Source organism: Dufourea novaeangliae, unplaced genomic scaffold, assembly GCF_001272555.1.
Source record: "Dufourea novaeangliae isolate 0120121106 unplaced genomic scaffold, ASM127255v1 scaffold108, whole genome shotgun sequence".
In the NCBI taxonomy this organism is placed as follows: Eukaryota; Metazoa; Arthropoda; class Insecta; order Hymenoptera; family Halictidae; genus Dufourea; species Dufourea novaeangliae.
In genome coordinates, this window is record NW_015374014.1 from 3270708 (window position 1) to 3290409 (window position 19702).

General features: G+C 34.5%; 1 protein-coding gene across 1 annotated transcript in view; it reads right to left on the reverse strand.

Annotated features, from left to right (window-relative positions):
• Positions 1-19702, reverse strand: part of LOC107188748 (aquaporin AQPAe.a-like) — a 57915-nt gene that overhangs the window by 11068 nt on the left and 27145 nt on the right. Inside the window, 1 exon segment of the mRNA XM_015577098.1 lies at positions 13841-14034. Within this exon segment, the coding sequence (XP_015432584.1) occupies positions 13841-14034 (194 nt within the window).

The following is a 19702-nucleotide window of genomic DNA, read 5'->3' on the forward strand; positions in this document are numbered from 1 at the left end:
CTCCTTATTACATAGTGTCCAAAAGAGATGTTTGAATGTATTGGGTCAGTGAAAAAGTTTTGGGTTTTGCTCTAAAAGAGTAGCCCAATAATTAATTTAAATATAATTCAATAATAATGTAATGAAATACATAATAATTATTTTATAATAGGTACATGTATTTTCAGTAGAAATTTTTATTCCGATAAACAAATTTTTGGAAGATTATTATTCAGTGAATTTGTACAATTAAATTATAATAATAAATTTACAGTTTACTACAGACTGGGATTGATACAATAACTTCTCCAAACTGATCATAAATGGTTTTTTTCGTATTTGTAATCATTTTCAAATATCATTTTAGGAGCTCAATTTCAATTTTATTTAAAACAATAAAACCGTTGTAATTACATCATCTGCAGACAATCCTTCAAAACTTTTGCACTGACCCAATATTATGAAGGGCATGACACTGGCAATCTTCAGTCAAGGCTAATACCTCTATAATACTGTGACAAAACTTTCCTGGAAGTGTTTATGCTTTGTCTCGGCAGTTAATTGATCCTGAATCCCAACGCCATCAATATTTCATATTAATTCGTAACATAAAAACTTGTTCGTACAAGGAAAATTACTTCTGTTGACAAGATAACACCTACTTTAAATATAGTTATAATTTTAATTGCTACATTACCAGAATGCAGTTAACTACTTATTACTGAAAGAAATTGGTAGACATGAAAGCGTTAATTACCGTTTATGTTTTTGCAAACAGTCACTAATTGTTAATGTCTGACATTTAGCACAAACTTTGTATACAGGTAATTATTTTTCTCGTGATCCATAGAAGAACATTGGCCCAGTTTGATCTACTTTCGAAGGATCCTAAATATAAAGCTATTATTAGAAAAGAATCCGGCGAAGTGAAGTGTCATTTGATCGTTGAAACCAGTTTAAGAAAATGAAAATCACGTTCTCCACGAGTCAAATGTAGCGCAAGTGAAACACGCATAATTTCAATGTATCGTAAAATTTCGAATTAGTTTATAGACTTCATTCCTTCAGGCACCTGTGACCCACAGCCTCCGGACACCTTCGTTGAGCGCAAGTGTGCTCCCATTCGCATAAATGAATTACGGATCTTAAGAATCATTGTGATGTCATACGTGTTATGCTGGCTAAAAGCTAATTAATTACAAACGTCAAAAATTGACGAGTGAGCACATCCTTCGTGCGTCTTTCCAACATAAGTTGAATACCAGAAGGCAGGGGGGGGGGGATAATGCCGTAGGAATGTATCTCTTTCAAGCCTGTGGAATCATCGATCTTCATTGACTGACAATATATTGTCATTTTGAAATAAGTTGAAATAAAACGTACAAATCCATTACAAATTACTGGAGTATCGACAGGAATTCCAACAAAAAGAGTTACGAGTACATTTATCAATTAATAATCAGAAATATAACATATTTATATATTAAATGTTTGGGTCGTGGAAAATGTCAATTTTTCTGTTGTGTTTGCTTGGAGAAATTTTCTACGACAGAAACGTGAAAATATTTAACGTAATCGATATATTCGTCGCGTCCATCAACTTCGATGGGCCTGGTATAATATATCAATGCGTTTCTTTTTTTTTTCTTTAATCCTGTATGCAATGTAAAATCCACGGACAATGGCGTTGCCTCGCGCTGTGCCCGCATAATTAGGGTGCACGACTTGCACACGAGCCGCAAGGTTCACGTATGATCACGCGGGACAATGATCTTTCGCTCATGGATCACGTTACACAACATCTCGAGACAAGGGAGCGGTCTCTCATAGGCCTCCCAAAAGACCTCCAACGAACGAGATGACTCTAATATTTGCCGAAGGATACGCGCGGCTGTTACGACAGGATCGATTTTATCACGAATTTTGTGAACTGGTAAACTGCTTTACGAAGACCCCTTTAGCAATAGAACTACCGACGAATTAATGTGTATCTATTTCTATAACACGACAAACATTTTGGAAAATATACAAATTTATAAATTAACTAATTTCTTTACTTTTATATCGCAATAAAATTTATACGAGATTTAAAACAAATGTATGCTTATAACATTTTAATCGTCGTATAAGAATGTACCATCCAGTCATTTTGACTGCTTTGGTAGTTCTAGTGTTATGTAAGGTTATTATTTCTAGATATTTTAATGCATGCACGCTAACGGTGACAGGACAGCTTAAAAAATGAACACTTTATCAAAGGTAAGTATATTTTGATAAAGAACAGTTAAATGTTGTAACAATAATGTTATAACTTAGAATTTGCATAACGAAAAATGTAAATTACATTTCATTTACTAATCGCGGTTGATTATCCACTATTCGAATACCGGCAATTTCATGTAGTACAACGTAATATATACATACAACACATGAATATACATATATGGTGTGTTGAATATCATAGTGGTATAAGTCACACTCGTGCCGTTTCCCGTAAAATGGTGTTTTGCGATTGTTGTTTTAAAAACTCCACATTGAAGTTGTAAAAACACGTCTGTAGGTTCAAAAACCTGTAAAAAATGTCTGTGTATGAAAATTGAAGTGCAAAAAAGGATTTTATATGACCTAGAAGCGAATTAATCAGTTAAGATTGATTTACACCATCGTTTTTAAACATTTTGGCTAGTAAAAATAATGAGTACAGTGGTATTTTTAAGAAATGATGCTTTTTTATTCATTTCTTGTTTACAAATGTATATTGTTGTCGTATTTGCTGACGTTGAAAAAAAAAATAGAAAATAGCATTAATATTTAAAATTTTATGTACCATGACAGCAAAACTATTCGTTTTGATATACAATCAAAAAACAGTGCAGAAAAATGTGAATTATACAAAAAATACAAATATGTATTTCGGGTTCTTCTCCTTGTTTAGTGATAAAGAAAAGTACTGTCATTTTACGGTAAAGAATGAAGTTATATTTTAATTAACTATGGAGATTTTTAAGATTTTAAAAGTAGTATTAACTCAAATTTTCAAAATTTGGACTTATGTACATCACTATGATTCTCAACCTGCCATATATGGAATGTTTCTTCGTCATCTCGCGAATTACGCAGAGTCCTATAGTTCGTCGAAGTTAATTTCGTGACACTGCATCGGGATTCTGTCTGCTGGAATAATTCCCAATGAAGTTGTTATTTCTCTCACACAATACTTCTGCGACGCAGTTGTGTAATATGTATTACGTTTTCGTTTTAAGGATTCCTCGTTCGTATGCGACAAATGACGCATAATACAGGGCGGAAACGTGTCATTTGCATTCGAATGATTGGCGACGACTTCGCTCGTCTTCCTTTATTTATTCTGTTGATTCTTCCTTTGTCCTTTGTTTTTCTTTATTTCAGACCTTTCCCTTTTGCTCTCCCTTTAGGCGGTTTCAATGTAGCTCCGAATGTCTTTCGACGTGTCGTCTGGCAGAAATAAAAGAGCTGACTTAAAGAGACGAACTGGAGTTAAGGATGAATGACCATTATTTTGTTTAATTACTTGAAACCTTACAACGAAATATGCGTTTTCATTTTTACAGACATTTTACAGAAATGTGGACTCTACCGGTTATGACTCAAACCGATATTTTCACTATCGATTCGATTAATATCATATAATTTAGCTGTATAATTGTGGCTTGATGTTGGCACACTCGACATAGAGCTGATCCTTCACAGAGAAATTAGTGGAAAGTCTGGAATAAAATTTCTTCCATGTGAGGTTTCGTTTCTGAGGAAACCTTTGAATATTTCGAAAGTATACACACTGTATTTAATTATATCTAAAATACATAAATAGTTACTGTACTAACCCTTTCGGGCCTGGTGCTCACATTTGTGTACACGAAGTTTTTTACAGTTTGACATAAAGCCTTAGGTACAGTGTGTTGCAGATCCATATTTTCCTTATAAATTTTAATTTTTCCATGTGCTGAATGTGATTAGTAGGTTTAATAAATTTGGAATTGAATAACAAATCACCGTTTACTAAATTAAAAAAGTATATTTTTTAATCAAAATGTCATCTAAACTACTGAGTTAAAATGTGTAATCAAATATTTTTGTTTACTCTTAAAAGAGAATTCAGGACATTCTGATAGGATTAAGTAAATAATCCCGTCGATTAGAATTTCTGAATGTTTCCAACAGATCCTAAGATACCATGGAAAGTTTCGATTCCATCGTACAATTCGGAAATTTCAGTAGAATTGTTCGTTTAACCCTCTACGCGTCAAAGAGCAAGCAAAAACTCAGATCAATAAAAGTTGATACACGTTAAGAATATCACGCTGGCGCAAGGGGGAAAGGTGCCTCGATGAGAAAAGCAGATTGCACGAAAAGACCTCGCCGGGACCAAAAGAAAATACGGCGACCGCCGCCGCCTCGCGAAACCGCCGATACGCGGGATTATAAATACACTCATATCCGCGCCGGGAGCTGTCGGAAAGTAAAGTATCAAAAGAGACAGAACAAGAGTCATACTAGTCGTTCGGAGGTTCGAGGCGAGTCAGTGGTCTCGAGTAGGTTATTGGAGCCTCCGGGGCAAAATTGCACCATCCGGACAGTTAGACCCCCTTGGGCGAATCAGCGGCCTTATTTACCCTTCTACCAACGTGTGCCGGCAGCTCTCTGAAATGAACCGACGTTACGTGTATAGGGAACACACGCGCCTGTGCATACGTAACGCGTAAAAGGTGATGCACACGCGTGAACAAAAAGAAACGCGAGGTTTCTTCCCTTATCTTCAACTTTTCAACGATAACAGAGTCGTGGAGATGTCCTTACGGAGAACCAGGAGACAGCCACGTACGTTTTTTTTCATTTGAAATAACGGTAATGAACGGAAACGATTATTAATTATTAGGTTCTGCCATACGAGATTGTCGTTTTTATACTACTTACGGAAATGTTTATTTTTGGAAAAGTAATTTTTATTCGATTGAAATATACACCGTGATGATTGACAGCTTTCTTCAAACGAGATATTCTGTGACGGAATGATTATTGTGGATTGTATGCGTTCAAACCCTGCAATTACACTGGTCAAAAGCTCTATAAAGTCACCATGTTTTTTTTTATGAATTCTTATATTTATTTCATACCAATGAAAAATTTGTGTTTGGTAGCATTGTGGGATTAATTAAAGGAAGCGTACACGTCGGTTTCAAAAAATAAATGTAACATTTATTTAAAAAAATATATATACATATAATTTAACAGAAAACAAACTGCGACATTTGTATAAAGTCATTCGGTTAGTAGAGTTCAAATTAACAATTGTGTTTCACTATTTCTATATTAATACTTAGTGTAACCTCCATTTTTTAAAATGAGAATACATAAGCAGGTACGGTGGAACAATAAAATTGGTGGTACATACTTTGGAAATACACTAGCCGAAATTTCTATAGGGTCATCTTCATTTTCATAGATATTTTTAAAATGCCACCAATTTTATTGCTCCATCGTATCCGTTTGTGTATTTTCATTACCAAATGGAGGTTACACCAAGTATTAATATAGAAATAGTGAAAAACAATTGTTAATTTTATCTTTACTGCTTTTAAAAGCGAATGCCTTTATAGAAATTTTGCAGTTTGTTTTCTGTTGAATTATATATGTATATCTACATTTTTAACTAAGTGTTGTATTTATTTTTTGAAGCAGATGTGTAAGCTTTCTTTAATTAATCCCAAAATGCTACCAAACACGAATTTTTCATTGGTATGGAATAATTATAAGAATTCATCAAGAAACATGGTGACTTTATAGAAATTGCAGCAGGTGTATTGATTTTCGATTAGGGAATATTGTTTTTCGCAGAAGGAGTTGCCGATAACATAAAAAGTGATCCTTTGTTGGGCAAACATCCGGTGAATGTCGTGACTAACGCAATATTTCATAATTTAATTCGGATAACTTTGCCATGACCCAATTTAAATTCATATTGGAAAAGTGTTCGAAATTATTCCTTTGATACCATATTGTTCGCCTACGTAAAATAGGTAAACATGCACAATAAGATTTCAATAATTACAAGAGACAAAGAAGCACAGTAATGTTATAAATTATGATTAGCACAACGAACAATGTAAATCATATTTAATTTATTAATTGTCATTCATTGTCAACTGTTCGAATATCGGCAATTTCATGTGCTACAATCTAATACTTAAATAAAAATAATTTATTTATTTTGTGGAAACGAAGGTTGGGGAATTTATAATTGTGGAAAGTCCAAATCGATGAAACTTGTGGAACTAAGATTGCTACTGTTTGCGTGGATAGGTGGAAAGACATGCTTATGCCTGCGTTGAAATCACCGATGCGAGATGTCGCGAGAAATGTAAACGCTGCTTTAAATCCATTTCAAATGCGATGGTGAAATTCCTTCGTTCATTAATTTTATGAACGAATATTTTTAACGTAAAAATATGCGAAACATTGACACACTGAAGAATTAGTAACCACTTGGAAATTTTTGATTAATAGAAATTCGAAACTTGATCGAAATCGTAACATTTTCGTGTGCGGCAGTCGTCGCTAATTATAAATATTTATTATAGCCATTTATAACGTTTCTAAAGAGCGTGTATTTTATACAAGCCTATTGCACATACAAGTAAAAGTAGTTAGTATTTAACAACTATTGCTATTTTGAATTGCACATGGCTCAGTATCTACATTATTTAGTTGCACTTGACGTTCATATTAAGAGTATTTAGTTGTTATTTTAATATTCTGTGACATTTTGAGAATGCAGAATACTTTGAAAATACATAGTAAGATTGATAGCCGTGCAATCAATACTTCAATGGTTTTTTAAAACATATCCATTCACACTTCTACCATTTTAACACTAGGAGGACTGTTCAGATCCAAACGACCCATCTTTATTTACTATGTACTAGTTATTAGTTTTGTTTTCAAAGTTCTAAAAAATTAAAACGATCACATGTAACGACAGATTACAACAATCGGCAGAACATTTTTTTACCAAACAATAAGTAACAAAACAAACATACATAGGTTAAGATGACTCGGGAGATCATTCTAATTTTATTCATCGTGCACATTGAGCAATTATTACCATAAGTTTTCAACACCTACAGGTATGTCTTTTTATTATGTTTTACATCTGAAGTATACTACAATAAAAGCCACGCCACACGATCTATTAATGCGCAGAAAAACAAATGATTCCCTGCACTCATTCACTGATCACCGTCCAGACCGAGCAACCGAGAAACAAATTAAATTTCATCGATACGCAAAAACGAGTTGCGTCAACACGTATCTAAATTTACCCTCTGCCTTGAACGGACTGCTATAGGCTCATTCATTGTGTAACAGACGGTGGTAGTTACCGCGAACCAGTTCCGTCCTAAATTCGCATAATGACAGGTCTCGCAGGGAACTCGATGTCAGTCATTCAGATTCACGTTTACTCGATCTGTCTCGAGCCTGAATGATTCCTTTTTTTTTTTTTTTCTTAAATGTCAATGAATGCGGAGGCACGGTCGTTTGAGACGGACGCGTGCTCTGGAGCAGAGAGCTGGATCCCCGATCTATGCCTTCCGGTTATGATCAGTCGGGGAGCGACAGGCAGTCTAGTTGCTAAACGGCGGCAGAAAAGTGGCGGGGCCCGGCCGAATCGCCGATTTCGGCCAGCGTGTTGTTGGGCCTACCTACGCGACTCGTTAAGCAATTACGGCCAGGTCACCGTTCGACTTCTTTCGTTTCACCGGCGACGAGCCGCGTCGATTGCATTTCTCGCCGAACACAAAGTCGTGCAAAAGGTTTCTCGTTCGTGTAACGAAACTTTATTTTCACCCTTTAAGGTAGCTCACGCGTTTGGTGTCGTATCTAGCTGGGGCTCCATATGGGGCTTTATACTTTTTATCAATTTTACCAATTTAATTTGAATTCTTCATATTTTAACACTACAACTACCAAGCAAGTCAAAATGACTTATCAATACACTCTTACAACGACGATTGAAATGTCATAACAATACATTTTCTCAGATCTTTTGCACCTTTTATTACAATATGAAAGTGAAGAAATTAGTCAATTTCTAAATTTCTAAATTTTCAAGTTTTTCACATTTATCCACCGATCAAAGTAAATATGCGTTTTTCGCTCGTAGTTCTAGTGTTAAACTACTTCAAAATACTGAAGTGGATGAAAATGTACAAATAAGTGGAAAAAAACATTTTTTTTTCATTTTTAAGAAAAATATGGAAAGTTCGTCGAATAAACAGAAGGAAAACAAGTGTCGTTGACTCTCATAACAGACATGCGTAGAAAATACTATCAAACGCATTGAAACCTAAGTTTGCATACCTACATTGACCTTAATTTTTAGTTTTATTTGATTGTTAACATATCTTTTCTCCGTGCCCTCATAATCTCCGTAAAAAAATCTATAACCACTTAATTTTTTATGAAAATGAACTAAATTAAAAGAAATTTGTATAACGTATCTTTTTTAATAATTTTATCATTGACCTTGCGATTTTTTGGTAATAATTGAAAGCTGAAGCTTTTAAGAATGTTCTGTTAAATTTTTAACTAAATTTATAATTATTAAAAATGTGCGTGATCCACCTTGAAACTTTTATTCGAGATACTTGAAAACTATTCAAATATGGTGTTGTTTTTTTTTATGCTAATAGCTGAACATGATGTCTCTGAATGCTGGCCATATATTATAGTATCTCTAAGGACTTCAAAGAATTAGTACCTATTTACTCGTTTTAGTTGGGTTCTAATCATACTGGTTCATGACAGTATGTTGATATAAGTGGTACCTACTACAAAGTACCGTCAGGATGTAAAGGGTTGAGCAAAATGGTTTGTCTCTGCGATTCTTTAAAAAGCCGTATTTCCTAATACACAATGTTATTATTCTTATCTTAATGTTTCGTATTTTGGCTTAAAGGTTTTGCTTGATTGGTTCCTGCATCATGAAAGTTCGCGTTTCATTTAATCGAATTCGGTGTTAGAATTTCCGAAATATCCGTTTTGGTATTTCTTATCGAATATGTATCTACCGCAAATGTGGCCTAAAAATGCATGGTCGCTGAGAATGTCAAGTTTTTTTTTGAATTTCAATGTGTCTTGAAGAGAATAGAATTGCATGGAAAATCAAGAAATTACTTTGAAATTATACGACTTTATTTGTGACTGTATTAGAAAAATAGGACAAACCTTTTGCACCAATTTGATAGAATGGACCAACATACGTCGCAAGGAACGATTTTTCCTTGTTCGTCGCGACGTCGAAAAACACTTAACGATCGGCTACGATTGATCTTCTATGATCTATGATCAGGGTCCTCCGATGTATGAAATCCATCGTTGGATTGTTTTCACCGGTCACCCAGACAAATTGCGAAACTTGGCATTGGGTGGAGGGGGAAATAATGTTCCGAAAGAGAAAATAGGTCACATTTCATGAAATTTACTTCGTTTAATGGTACACAGGTTGCGATAAAATGCTGCTTGTTGAGTTATTAACACTCGATGCATCTACCTTGTTGCACGGCGTTTCACAGGTTTTGATTTATTTCGGTGTTACCGTGGACGCAGTAAGTGCAAGACGATGTTGTGGGGAGAGAATCAGTTGTTGACTGTACTGTATTATTAGGGTGCTTATATTAACGTTTCGGTAAAATAGAATTCTTTACTATTAGGTTAGTGCATATGAAATGTCGTTTCTCCAGAATTCGAATTTACCGGGCTAATAACATCCAGTAAATTTTGTTTAAAACTATACCAAAGAAGAAAAAATACATTGTAATATACGAGTTTTGAATACTAATAAGATGTATAACAGAACTATTACAACTTGATTAATCAGCTGTCATAAATAATTATAATAATCGTGTGATCTTTGTGAGGTTAAAGTCGGGGCAATTGGCGTAATAGTTGTTGAAAATATAAATTTAGCATTTGGAGAAGGTTATGTAAATAGAACAGTTCAATGGTGGTTCGTGAAATTCAAGGCTGGCGATTTTTCATTGGATAATGAGTCAAGAGGAAGGCCAGAAAATGCCATCGATAATAATGTTTCAAGAGTAAAATAATGTTTCAACAACAATAGAAATAGGCGTTTAAATAGCTCTGAGGAAATCACGTGTTGGTAAAGTTTTATTTGTGAAAAGGCTATTTCATATGCACCTAATACATTTTGAAAACTTCACAGCCTGGTAGAAGCAATTTATCTCTTGGAACGTGTGCAGTTGAATAGGACCTCGGCAACGTGTCTGTTCACTAGTTACCGTTTCTACTTATCGTAAGCTGAAAATATCGATTTCAAAAAACTTTATTCTACACTTTGGATTAATGTTTGCATTTGCTACTGTTTTTATCATTATTTAGGTCACACCCTGTGTAGATGGCACAAGATGAGGCAAAGGAGACATTTGCTCCTGTCTTTAGAAATTATTTAAAAAAATTTCATTTTGCATAAAAATTCGCAGTCTATTTATGAGGGACTGAAAACCTTTTCCCCTTTCCACAAATGCTCCGAAGTGGACCCGAGTATGTTGCATTCATCGAGACATTACTGTAATTGTAATTGTCCCGCAATTACATTGCAATTACATTATAATTGGAATCTACATTTTGTAATTAGATTACAATTTGCCTAATTCTGTCTGTCAGTTAAGGGTTAACCTTGAATCATTACCATTTATCGATGGCTCAGTTGTACAGACGAAGGACAGTTAAGTATTTCAAGAAGTGTATGAAGAGTACGACCGATTTTACCGCAAACATGGTTCCCGACGCGAGGAAGGGATAGTAAATCCGGCTAAAAAGCTTTACAGTGTTCGGTCACGTTCACCGTGGACGTTGAATAATTTGCGCGTGCCGGCTTATCGACGCAACAAATTAATTCCCAATTTGCTAATCGATGTGAACAAAACGCCACACACGGACGAGTGAACGAAGGATACACAGCGAGAGTAATGGAAACAGTTCAGCTCGCGAAACTTCGCCGCGACACGGCAGTTTAGCGAGGTGAATGGAACTCGTCCCTCGTCCCTTCGCCTCACCTGCGCGCAGAGCGGCCCGTACCCACCTGGGTATTGGTGGCAGTACGATTCTTATGGGACGAGTCGAGAACACGATTACTTTTATCCATTGACTGAAATCAGATAAACGCGAGGTGGTAAACAATTTATCACAGGCGCGGCACGCACCTGAAACACGGGAGTGAGATCACATTGCCGAAATTTTGGCAAATCGCTGCGTTACTCATTTGGCATTGTAACGTCATCGAGATGAATTATACTTTATGAATTAATCGTTTATGAACCGTTCCGTGGAATGATAAATTCAATGGGCATTTCACCCGTCCGTTGAACGAGGGTTACGTACGATCACGTTATAATGAAAATGAAAAATTAGTAGAATTTAGGGTGATTTGAAATTGTTTAGATACACATGCAGGATTAAGAAAATATGAATGTATTGATGGCACGTATAAACTAAGAAATATTTCTTCATTTCTATATTTCTACATTTCTGCATTTCTGCATTTCTGCATTTCTGCATTTCTGCATTTCTATATTTCTATATTTCTATATTTCTATATTTCTACATTCCTACATTCCTACATTCCTACATTCCTACATTCCTACATACTCTCTCTTAAGAAGACTAGGCAGTCAAATTTGTTAAAAATGTAACTGTTTTTGGGGTATTAAGTACAAGGAAATGAATAGGAATTGTGATTAGTACTTTTGGGTAATGCTTATTAATACTATAAACTGTAAACAATTTTTTTTGGTAATATATGTAGATATATACATATAACAGCGCTATAGTCGTCTGATGTGTTTGTTGTGGTCTTCCAGCAATTGCAAAAAACGGAGGTTCAAATTGATTTGAACAAATTGAGTATATGTGAAACATGTCTAGTTAAAAAATGAACCTATGTATGAGTCTGTAAAAACTTCTGTTTTGACAAAAAATAGCTCTTTTGTTATTATTAATATGATTTCGATTAGAAGTAGAAAAGCGTACAGAATTACATATAAAATCTAGTTCAACCTACGCATATGGGATTAAAATGTATTGTAATATGATCGCGAGGTTATACAACGAGTGAATTATTTATTGTAAATAAGTATGTATAAAATAAATATTGACTTTAGGCGGAAACTTTCTTACGCGTTCTTTTGCTACTTCTGTTGATTATAATACTGCTTCAAAGAAACTACGTATAATTTTTAAAATCAATGCATCCGCGTAAAAAGTATATCCATCAAGATTTATGTTAATTCAAAATGTAATTAATACGTCTGATTTTTCGCGAGTCACTGTATATATTTCCAACCAGTGTTCATATTGAAAAAAAGCACGTTTACACAGAAGTGAATCATTGTTTTGTAAGATGTTGAGTTAATTAATCAAACTGTTATTTCTTTAAAAACTGCTTGTATCTATATATATCTTTTGTTTCGTTTATTGTATGATTTTCTCTTCTCTTGCACTCTATTCTTTAAATTCATTGGATTTTGACCGTTAATTACCGGTTCAGAGGAAAACGATGGAATCGTAGGAATTGTTGTGTGTTTAATACTTTTAATACCTACATACGTTGGGTAATTTGAGCAAGCTGTACTTTCCATGCCATTGATGAGTGAAAAACATGGCAATGGGAAAGTAGGTATGACAAGAATTCTGCTTTTAGTACTCATGTTATATCAAAAATACAATGCCAATCCTGGTAATGGCAATTTTTTATACGGAAGCACATGTTCTTCTGAGTATAGAGCAATTCTTCTTGCCATTATGTCTGTGAAAGTATGTATTAGAGAAAGTGTTCGAATCACGAATGCTTTGCAAAATATTGAAAAAGTTTTAATTGTTTCACCTTTATAAAGGAAGGTGGACTTCACCCAACAAAAATTGTCTTCCTTGAAATTATAGGTTTTAATTGAGGCTTAATTACGTAAAACCAAATATTTCATATCAGAGTGAATTTGAGTTTACTGAATAATTAATCGTAAAACAGTTCGTTAATAGTAATCATAGAACTATAGAAAGTAGATGTTGATTTCTACATGTTGAAATTTATGCTAATTGGCTAAAACAGAGTAATGATAATATGTGCATCAAACTGTAGGTTTGATAGTTATTATGAGGCTACGTTATGCACTTTTTATTACTATACTTAACACAAGATTCACGTATTTAGAAAGTTTAAGTGCATCCCAATTCACAACATTGATGTCACTTATTATTCGGGGAGTATATTTAAATTCAAATATTTTACCATCGATGTTTCTATATCACAAAGCAGCAACGATTGCTATGATTTGAATAAACAATTTTCCGAATTCATTTTGCAAATTCAATTGTGCAATAAATATTCAGTTCAGGCTGACAAATCGAAATACATCAACTGTGAACGAATTGAAATTACGGTGTCCTTATCAACATATTAAATTTATGCAAAGGTTAATAAGAATTCAAGTCCTGCCAGATAAATAGTAAAAATTCACGTGAAAAGGAGAATAATTTAAAATATAACAGATAAAGTGACAGCTGTTTAATATTGATAAAAATGTTCAATGGCAGAACGATCATCATTTTTGCTTATGCCAAATACATTGCAAACTTATCTTTGACACGCACCGTAACGTGGACTTATCAAAATACTCGTCAAGCGTCCAAGTATGTGATCTTTGGGTACCGAACGTGTAACAATGTCATTTCGAAAAGTCTCGGAAACTACGTTCTGGCAAAAAAATGAGAAATAAGAAACGAATTACGTAAAAGGCAGGTGACTTACCTGTGCAAGACTCGCGACAGCAAGGCCAAAGGTGAACGCGATGTGCACCACTGTGGGTGGATTGCTGACGGTCCAAGTAATGCAGGAGGCGCAGCCGATCAACACCAGGAGGAACGTTCCCAGCGCCTCGGCGAACATCATCACCAGAAAATCGACCTTTGTCACCTCCTCGAGGCCGACGAAGTCTTTCGCCCCTGAATAGACCAAAGAAAGAAAAACGGAATGAAACGCGGGCTAATACGTAATCGTCTAACAAGTTGCATGATTTCGTCGCTGTCGGTTGTCAGAAGCAATAGGACAGTCTTTCAGCGTCCATATTGGAAGGACACTTCACCGAGGACACAAAAAGATGAACAACACATCGAAAAGATGAACATTAACCGACCTCTTTCTTTTATGCGCAAAGACACTTTTCACAATGCTTTGGGCTTGCGTTTACGTTCAATCGACGATGAAATTTAGTCGTTGCTACATCGTTCATCGTAACATTAGGTATTTGCAAGAGATGTGCTAGGGTCGCTGTTGAAACTTTTTAGTAATGTCGAACGATTGATACGGAACTAGCTACAAGAATTAGTTCGCCTAATATTTTTATAACTACTTGATATTTTTCTGGTAGGAGTTATAGAAAATATTAAAGAATGTGTAGATGGTAAATACTGACTTTCCCTCCACGCATTAATAATGTATAAGATGCAAAATTTTTGATAAAGTTCAATTAATACACTTGTCTTTTTTAATATTCACGTTCTCCACGATTTTTCTTTTTCTAATGTACCAACCGAGTCTTTCGAATGTTTTAAAATTTTTCATTTTTCAATTATCTACAGTGGATCATTAAATTATTAGAGCCACCTATATAAATTATGATTTTAACTGTATTTTTTGTAGTTACATAAGCTAACCTTTTTGTGTACTTTTGGTGGACTTCGTACTTTCTGTATTGTAAATCAATAACATAGAAACATGTATGGTATTTAGTTGAAAAGAATAATTATATAATAAAGAATAAAGAATTAATTCTATGCTTAAAAGATGCAAAGCTGTAATAGAAGCCCACGGAGGAAATACGAAGTATAAACATATTAATACCATTACTTATTGTTTATTTTTATTTATCCTTTATTCTTTGTTATGGCATTATAATATTATTTTACTTTTATTCTTGTTAAATAAATACTAAGAATTTGAACGGTGCCATTACGATTATATAAAATAAACATTAAAAACTATACGATGCTTTCTATAGGGGAAGATTTTATAACTTGGCAACTGACTTACATAAAATCAAACAAAAAGATAAAAAAGTAGAAGGTTCAAGTTTTACTTTGCTTCTCGTTTAAACAAATTGTCATGAATATTAACAGAGAAACATTGAAGTTTGAGAAATCATCACTAGTGTACAAGTGATGCAACAATTTCTGTCAATAGCGCTCATGTGGAAATTTCATTAGAATTTGAAGTCATCGTTACGGAGTGTGGTTTGTTTTTCATAAACTGATAAGGTATCGTGTGTTATTTGTCGAATCATTAACTATCCACATAATTAATATTATCATGTATTAGGCATTCTTTCATCTCGATATAATCAGTGTTATGGGTTTCGAGCACAAACTAAATACTCCAGAAAACAAGGCGCCCGTTAATACGTAATCGAGATAAGGAATCGAAACTCGTCGAGCAATAGGTCTTACATATGTCGTCTGCCATACCACTTGTACATACAAATGATTTCACTGGTACACTTCGCTCCCGGTGGATCGCACACCGTGAAGCGACAAAAAAATTTTCCCCCTGTAATCTATTATCGAACCAACAGCCTGCAACGGAGACATCACCGACGTGCGTGTCCCGTTGTTGAAATAGTTGAACATTTCTATCGTGGCAAAAGACGAAAACTTCACGATGTTTGGTCACGTGTTTCGACAAATTCAATGTACAAAGGAATTTTTAGAAAAAGTATTCTTCTTTCCATTCATGACATTTACGGATTTTAACATCTTACTCTCATTTACCGTTTCAAAAAGAATACAAAATTATCGTCGCTTATTAGTAATGCAAGTTGTATACAAAATATATGCAGGATAAATTTGATAAAAACAATTGGGACTTGAAAATTCGTACAATTGTGTTTAATCAATGTATTTGGCGTTATATGTGTATTACACAACTTGTAAAAATAATTATGTTATACTTGTCATATTATACTATTAAATTATTAAATTTTTTAACACACAAAACACAATGTTACATCACTATTACACTTTTAAACATATTCAGAAGTATACTATTAAACTGTATTAAACATTTTAATGATTAAACTATTAAACTATTTTAGATTACTATTAAACTATTATACTATAAGCATATAGATATGCACACACTGTATTTTATATCAGGTTTTACACATAATTCAAGTTGTAATAAACATCAATTTTTTCTAAATTGTCATTTGAAAATTGATGCCGTTTGTCGAAAAAAACGTCTAAAGGCGGAAAATGATATATTGTGTTTTGTATGGTTAGAAATTTAATATTATGTATTAATATTGATGTTACATTATGTTTTGTATATTACCAAATTTAATAATTTAATGGAATAATATGACAAGTACAACATAATTGTTTAATAATTTAATTTTTTCTTATATAATGCTAAATATATTGCTTAAACACAATTGCATGATTTTTCTAATCCTCACGCAAGTGAGTATTTACTGAATTAATCCCGCATATACTTTGCGTACATCTTGTATGTCCATTGCATGTTCATTGCATATCCTAACTGCACATATGTACTACCGCAATTTAAATTGATGAGATTGAGCAAGTACTGACAAATACTCGAGCTAATTTATAAATAAATTCTCTATATGCAAGAAATATGAAAAATACAAAAATATAATTTTAAATTCATTTCTTTAAAATATGCATTTGCATAAACTTCCGCAGTCTACTTATCAGATAAATCGAGGAACATTGAAAACTTCAATTGAAAATAAATGTAAACGTAGAATTCGAAATAATAAGAACGAATTATAAATTGGATTTATAGTTTGAAATATGAATTGTATTAAGGACGAAAACATATTTTATAATTATAACTGTGAAGAAATACAAAATTACTACAAAGACCGTTAGCATGCAAATACTCGATCACGCGATTTTCGTTTCTTTTGTATTATTTTGAAATTGTAAATTATCAACATTTCTAAACGAACATACTGTTTCTGTGTACAACGAAGTACTAACACGTGTAGATTCTATTAATCGTGCTAGTTCTTCACATGAGGTTATCTCAAAAAAATTCTTGCAAATACTCGTTTGACCCACTGTACATGACGGTAGACAGAAATTGTTCTTTGTCCCTCATATCCATAAAATAGTCTATGAAAATCAAAATTTGCATAGACATCCATAATCGAAATAAAACTGAATTACAAACAACCGACACTTCATACTAAACCGTCCACTTTAAATTTTTTAAAGGTCACTTTCCAACAACAATAAATCATTAAACCATTGTACATACGTACCAATCGGTAGCAAGAGTTTTATTTAACATTATCTGGAACATTTTCAATTATCACAGAATCTATCCGCAACGACCATAATTCCTCTCCTGTTCTCTAAACGCAACACTGTCTCCAACGTGAAAATAAACGACGTACCTTTCCAACCCTTGCCCATCGTTCCGACGACAGTCGCAAAGCTCCTCCGCGTACGAGCGCTTCCCTCGATCTGCCACCCTCTTCCTGTTTTTCACAACTGCTGGACGCCAGCGGACGATTCTTTCATTGAAACGTTCCTACCATTTCCAGCCGGGTGTCGATCATCGATCACCGGTCACAAGAAACTCTCCGTGTCCCTCTTTCGCAACCAGAGGACAATGGCAGCTGGGTTATCACCTCGATCGCCGGTCCGAATATACCGATTCGTTTCACCGCGCGTGAGAGAAAAAGAGATAAAGAGCCGCGAATCGGTCACCGCGAAGATGAGTTCGTTGGTGTATGTAACGGAAACGATCACGAACAAGAGACAGAAGAAACGAGCCACACGAAAAAAAAAAACAAAAAAAACTGAGCACCGATCGTTTCTGTCGCACGCGAATTCACGGTGTTCGACGGCACAGCACGTGTAGTTTCTGGGCTATTGAGTCTGCGGAGCGGCAGTTTCGCCTTCATATATCGCTGTTCTCCACCGTCCTTCCCCCAATCGACACGCGGCTCCCCCCTTCTTCACCTACGGCCACCATCGACCTCCTCGTCGTCGTAACCCCACCAATCTTATCCACTCAAAAAAAAAAAAAAGACTCATTCAAAACCGCGTGTACGTGTTTTGCCACGAGAGCATGATCCTGGATGAATCCGCAGCCGATGATCCCGCGGTCGAACGCGTGTCCTTGACACGGTGCTGCAGGTTAATGGATCCCGTGTGTCCTTAATGGATCGAGAGCCGATTCTAATGCCACACGAGTACTCGAGGCAAATGTGACGCTGTGCGGGAACACGCCCGATATTCTGGGACGGGGTGTTGTAATTTTGTACGGGAACCGATGTCAGTGCTGTTGGTGACAGCTAGATTTAGGCACTTCTCAAATGATATTTTATTTTCTAATCGTTTGAAATTATTCGTAGAAATAATTATGAAATTGCTCTTCGAAATTGTATCAGGTGACTGGGTCTGAGTTTGATTTATTGACATCTTTCTGAAAAGTAATACCCCCTTCCATCTTCCACACTCGTGGAACGATTATTTTCTTTCGCGACAGTATTAGATGGACCCAAGCAGGAATCTCTCACGGATGAGCTGTTCCAAGAGCGGGTTTTGGTTAAAGCAGAGTGCTGTAAAGATTCATATTATTTTGAGTGTTATTTCTTTTGGAAAATTTGAAATACGGGAATAACAAAATAATTCGTTATTTGAAAGTGGTATTATGTCAAATGAATCGATAATATTTTTATTTTCAAATAACAGTATTGAAACAGGAAGTTCAGAAATAAATTATTTCAAATAATTAGTTCTATTTTCATTTCAAATAAAATTTGCCTAGGTCTGGTGACACCTTCTGTGTGATTAGATTTGGGCAAGATGGATTTTGAGTACCAAGTCGCTTTGGGTTGCATTGTACTGTACCGGGGAGTGAATATTTAGTATTATTTGGGTATGCTATGTATAATACTTGGAATATGTTTGTTCTTAGAATAAAGGGTACAGGAAGTAGATGAAAACTAGAATGTACAGGAAATTGAGAATTGTCGTGTTAACGTGCTGGTTCGCGTCTCAGGAAACTACTTATGAATAGAAGAAATGTTGAAGGATTTCTGATTGAGATAGGTAAAATTATATTCCATTAAAATTGTAGTAATTGATACATTACATAAAGAATAGAGTTAATAATAATGCTTTATAGGTATATTTTATATACACATGGTCAATGATTTTAGCGTTAAATACAAAAATTGCTGTAAACATGATGAAAATAATTCTCAGACTCTGCTCATATTCCATATAGTTATAAAACGTACACTTGCGTTACCTGGATATCTTATCGTCGTCGCGTACGTACAAAAGCATTCTTACATCACACATACGAGTGACATACTGTTGCTTCAATGCAAATTGCAGTTTGTCAACACAAAGTTTTCCGTAGAAGTGGTTTTCTTCGAGATTTTCTTGAGTATTTTAAGAAAGAATACTACGATTATTATAGGCTATGTTAATTAAAAGCTTGAATTATAAATTCGCTTGCCGACTTGATATCATAATTTCTGATATACAATTATTATTTTTAGCGATAATGCTATGTATATATGCTATGTTTAGCGATACCAGTAACAATGATACTACATCTATCTCATTT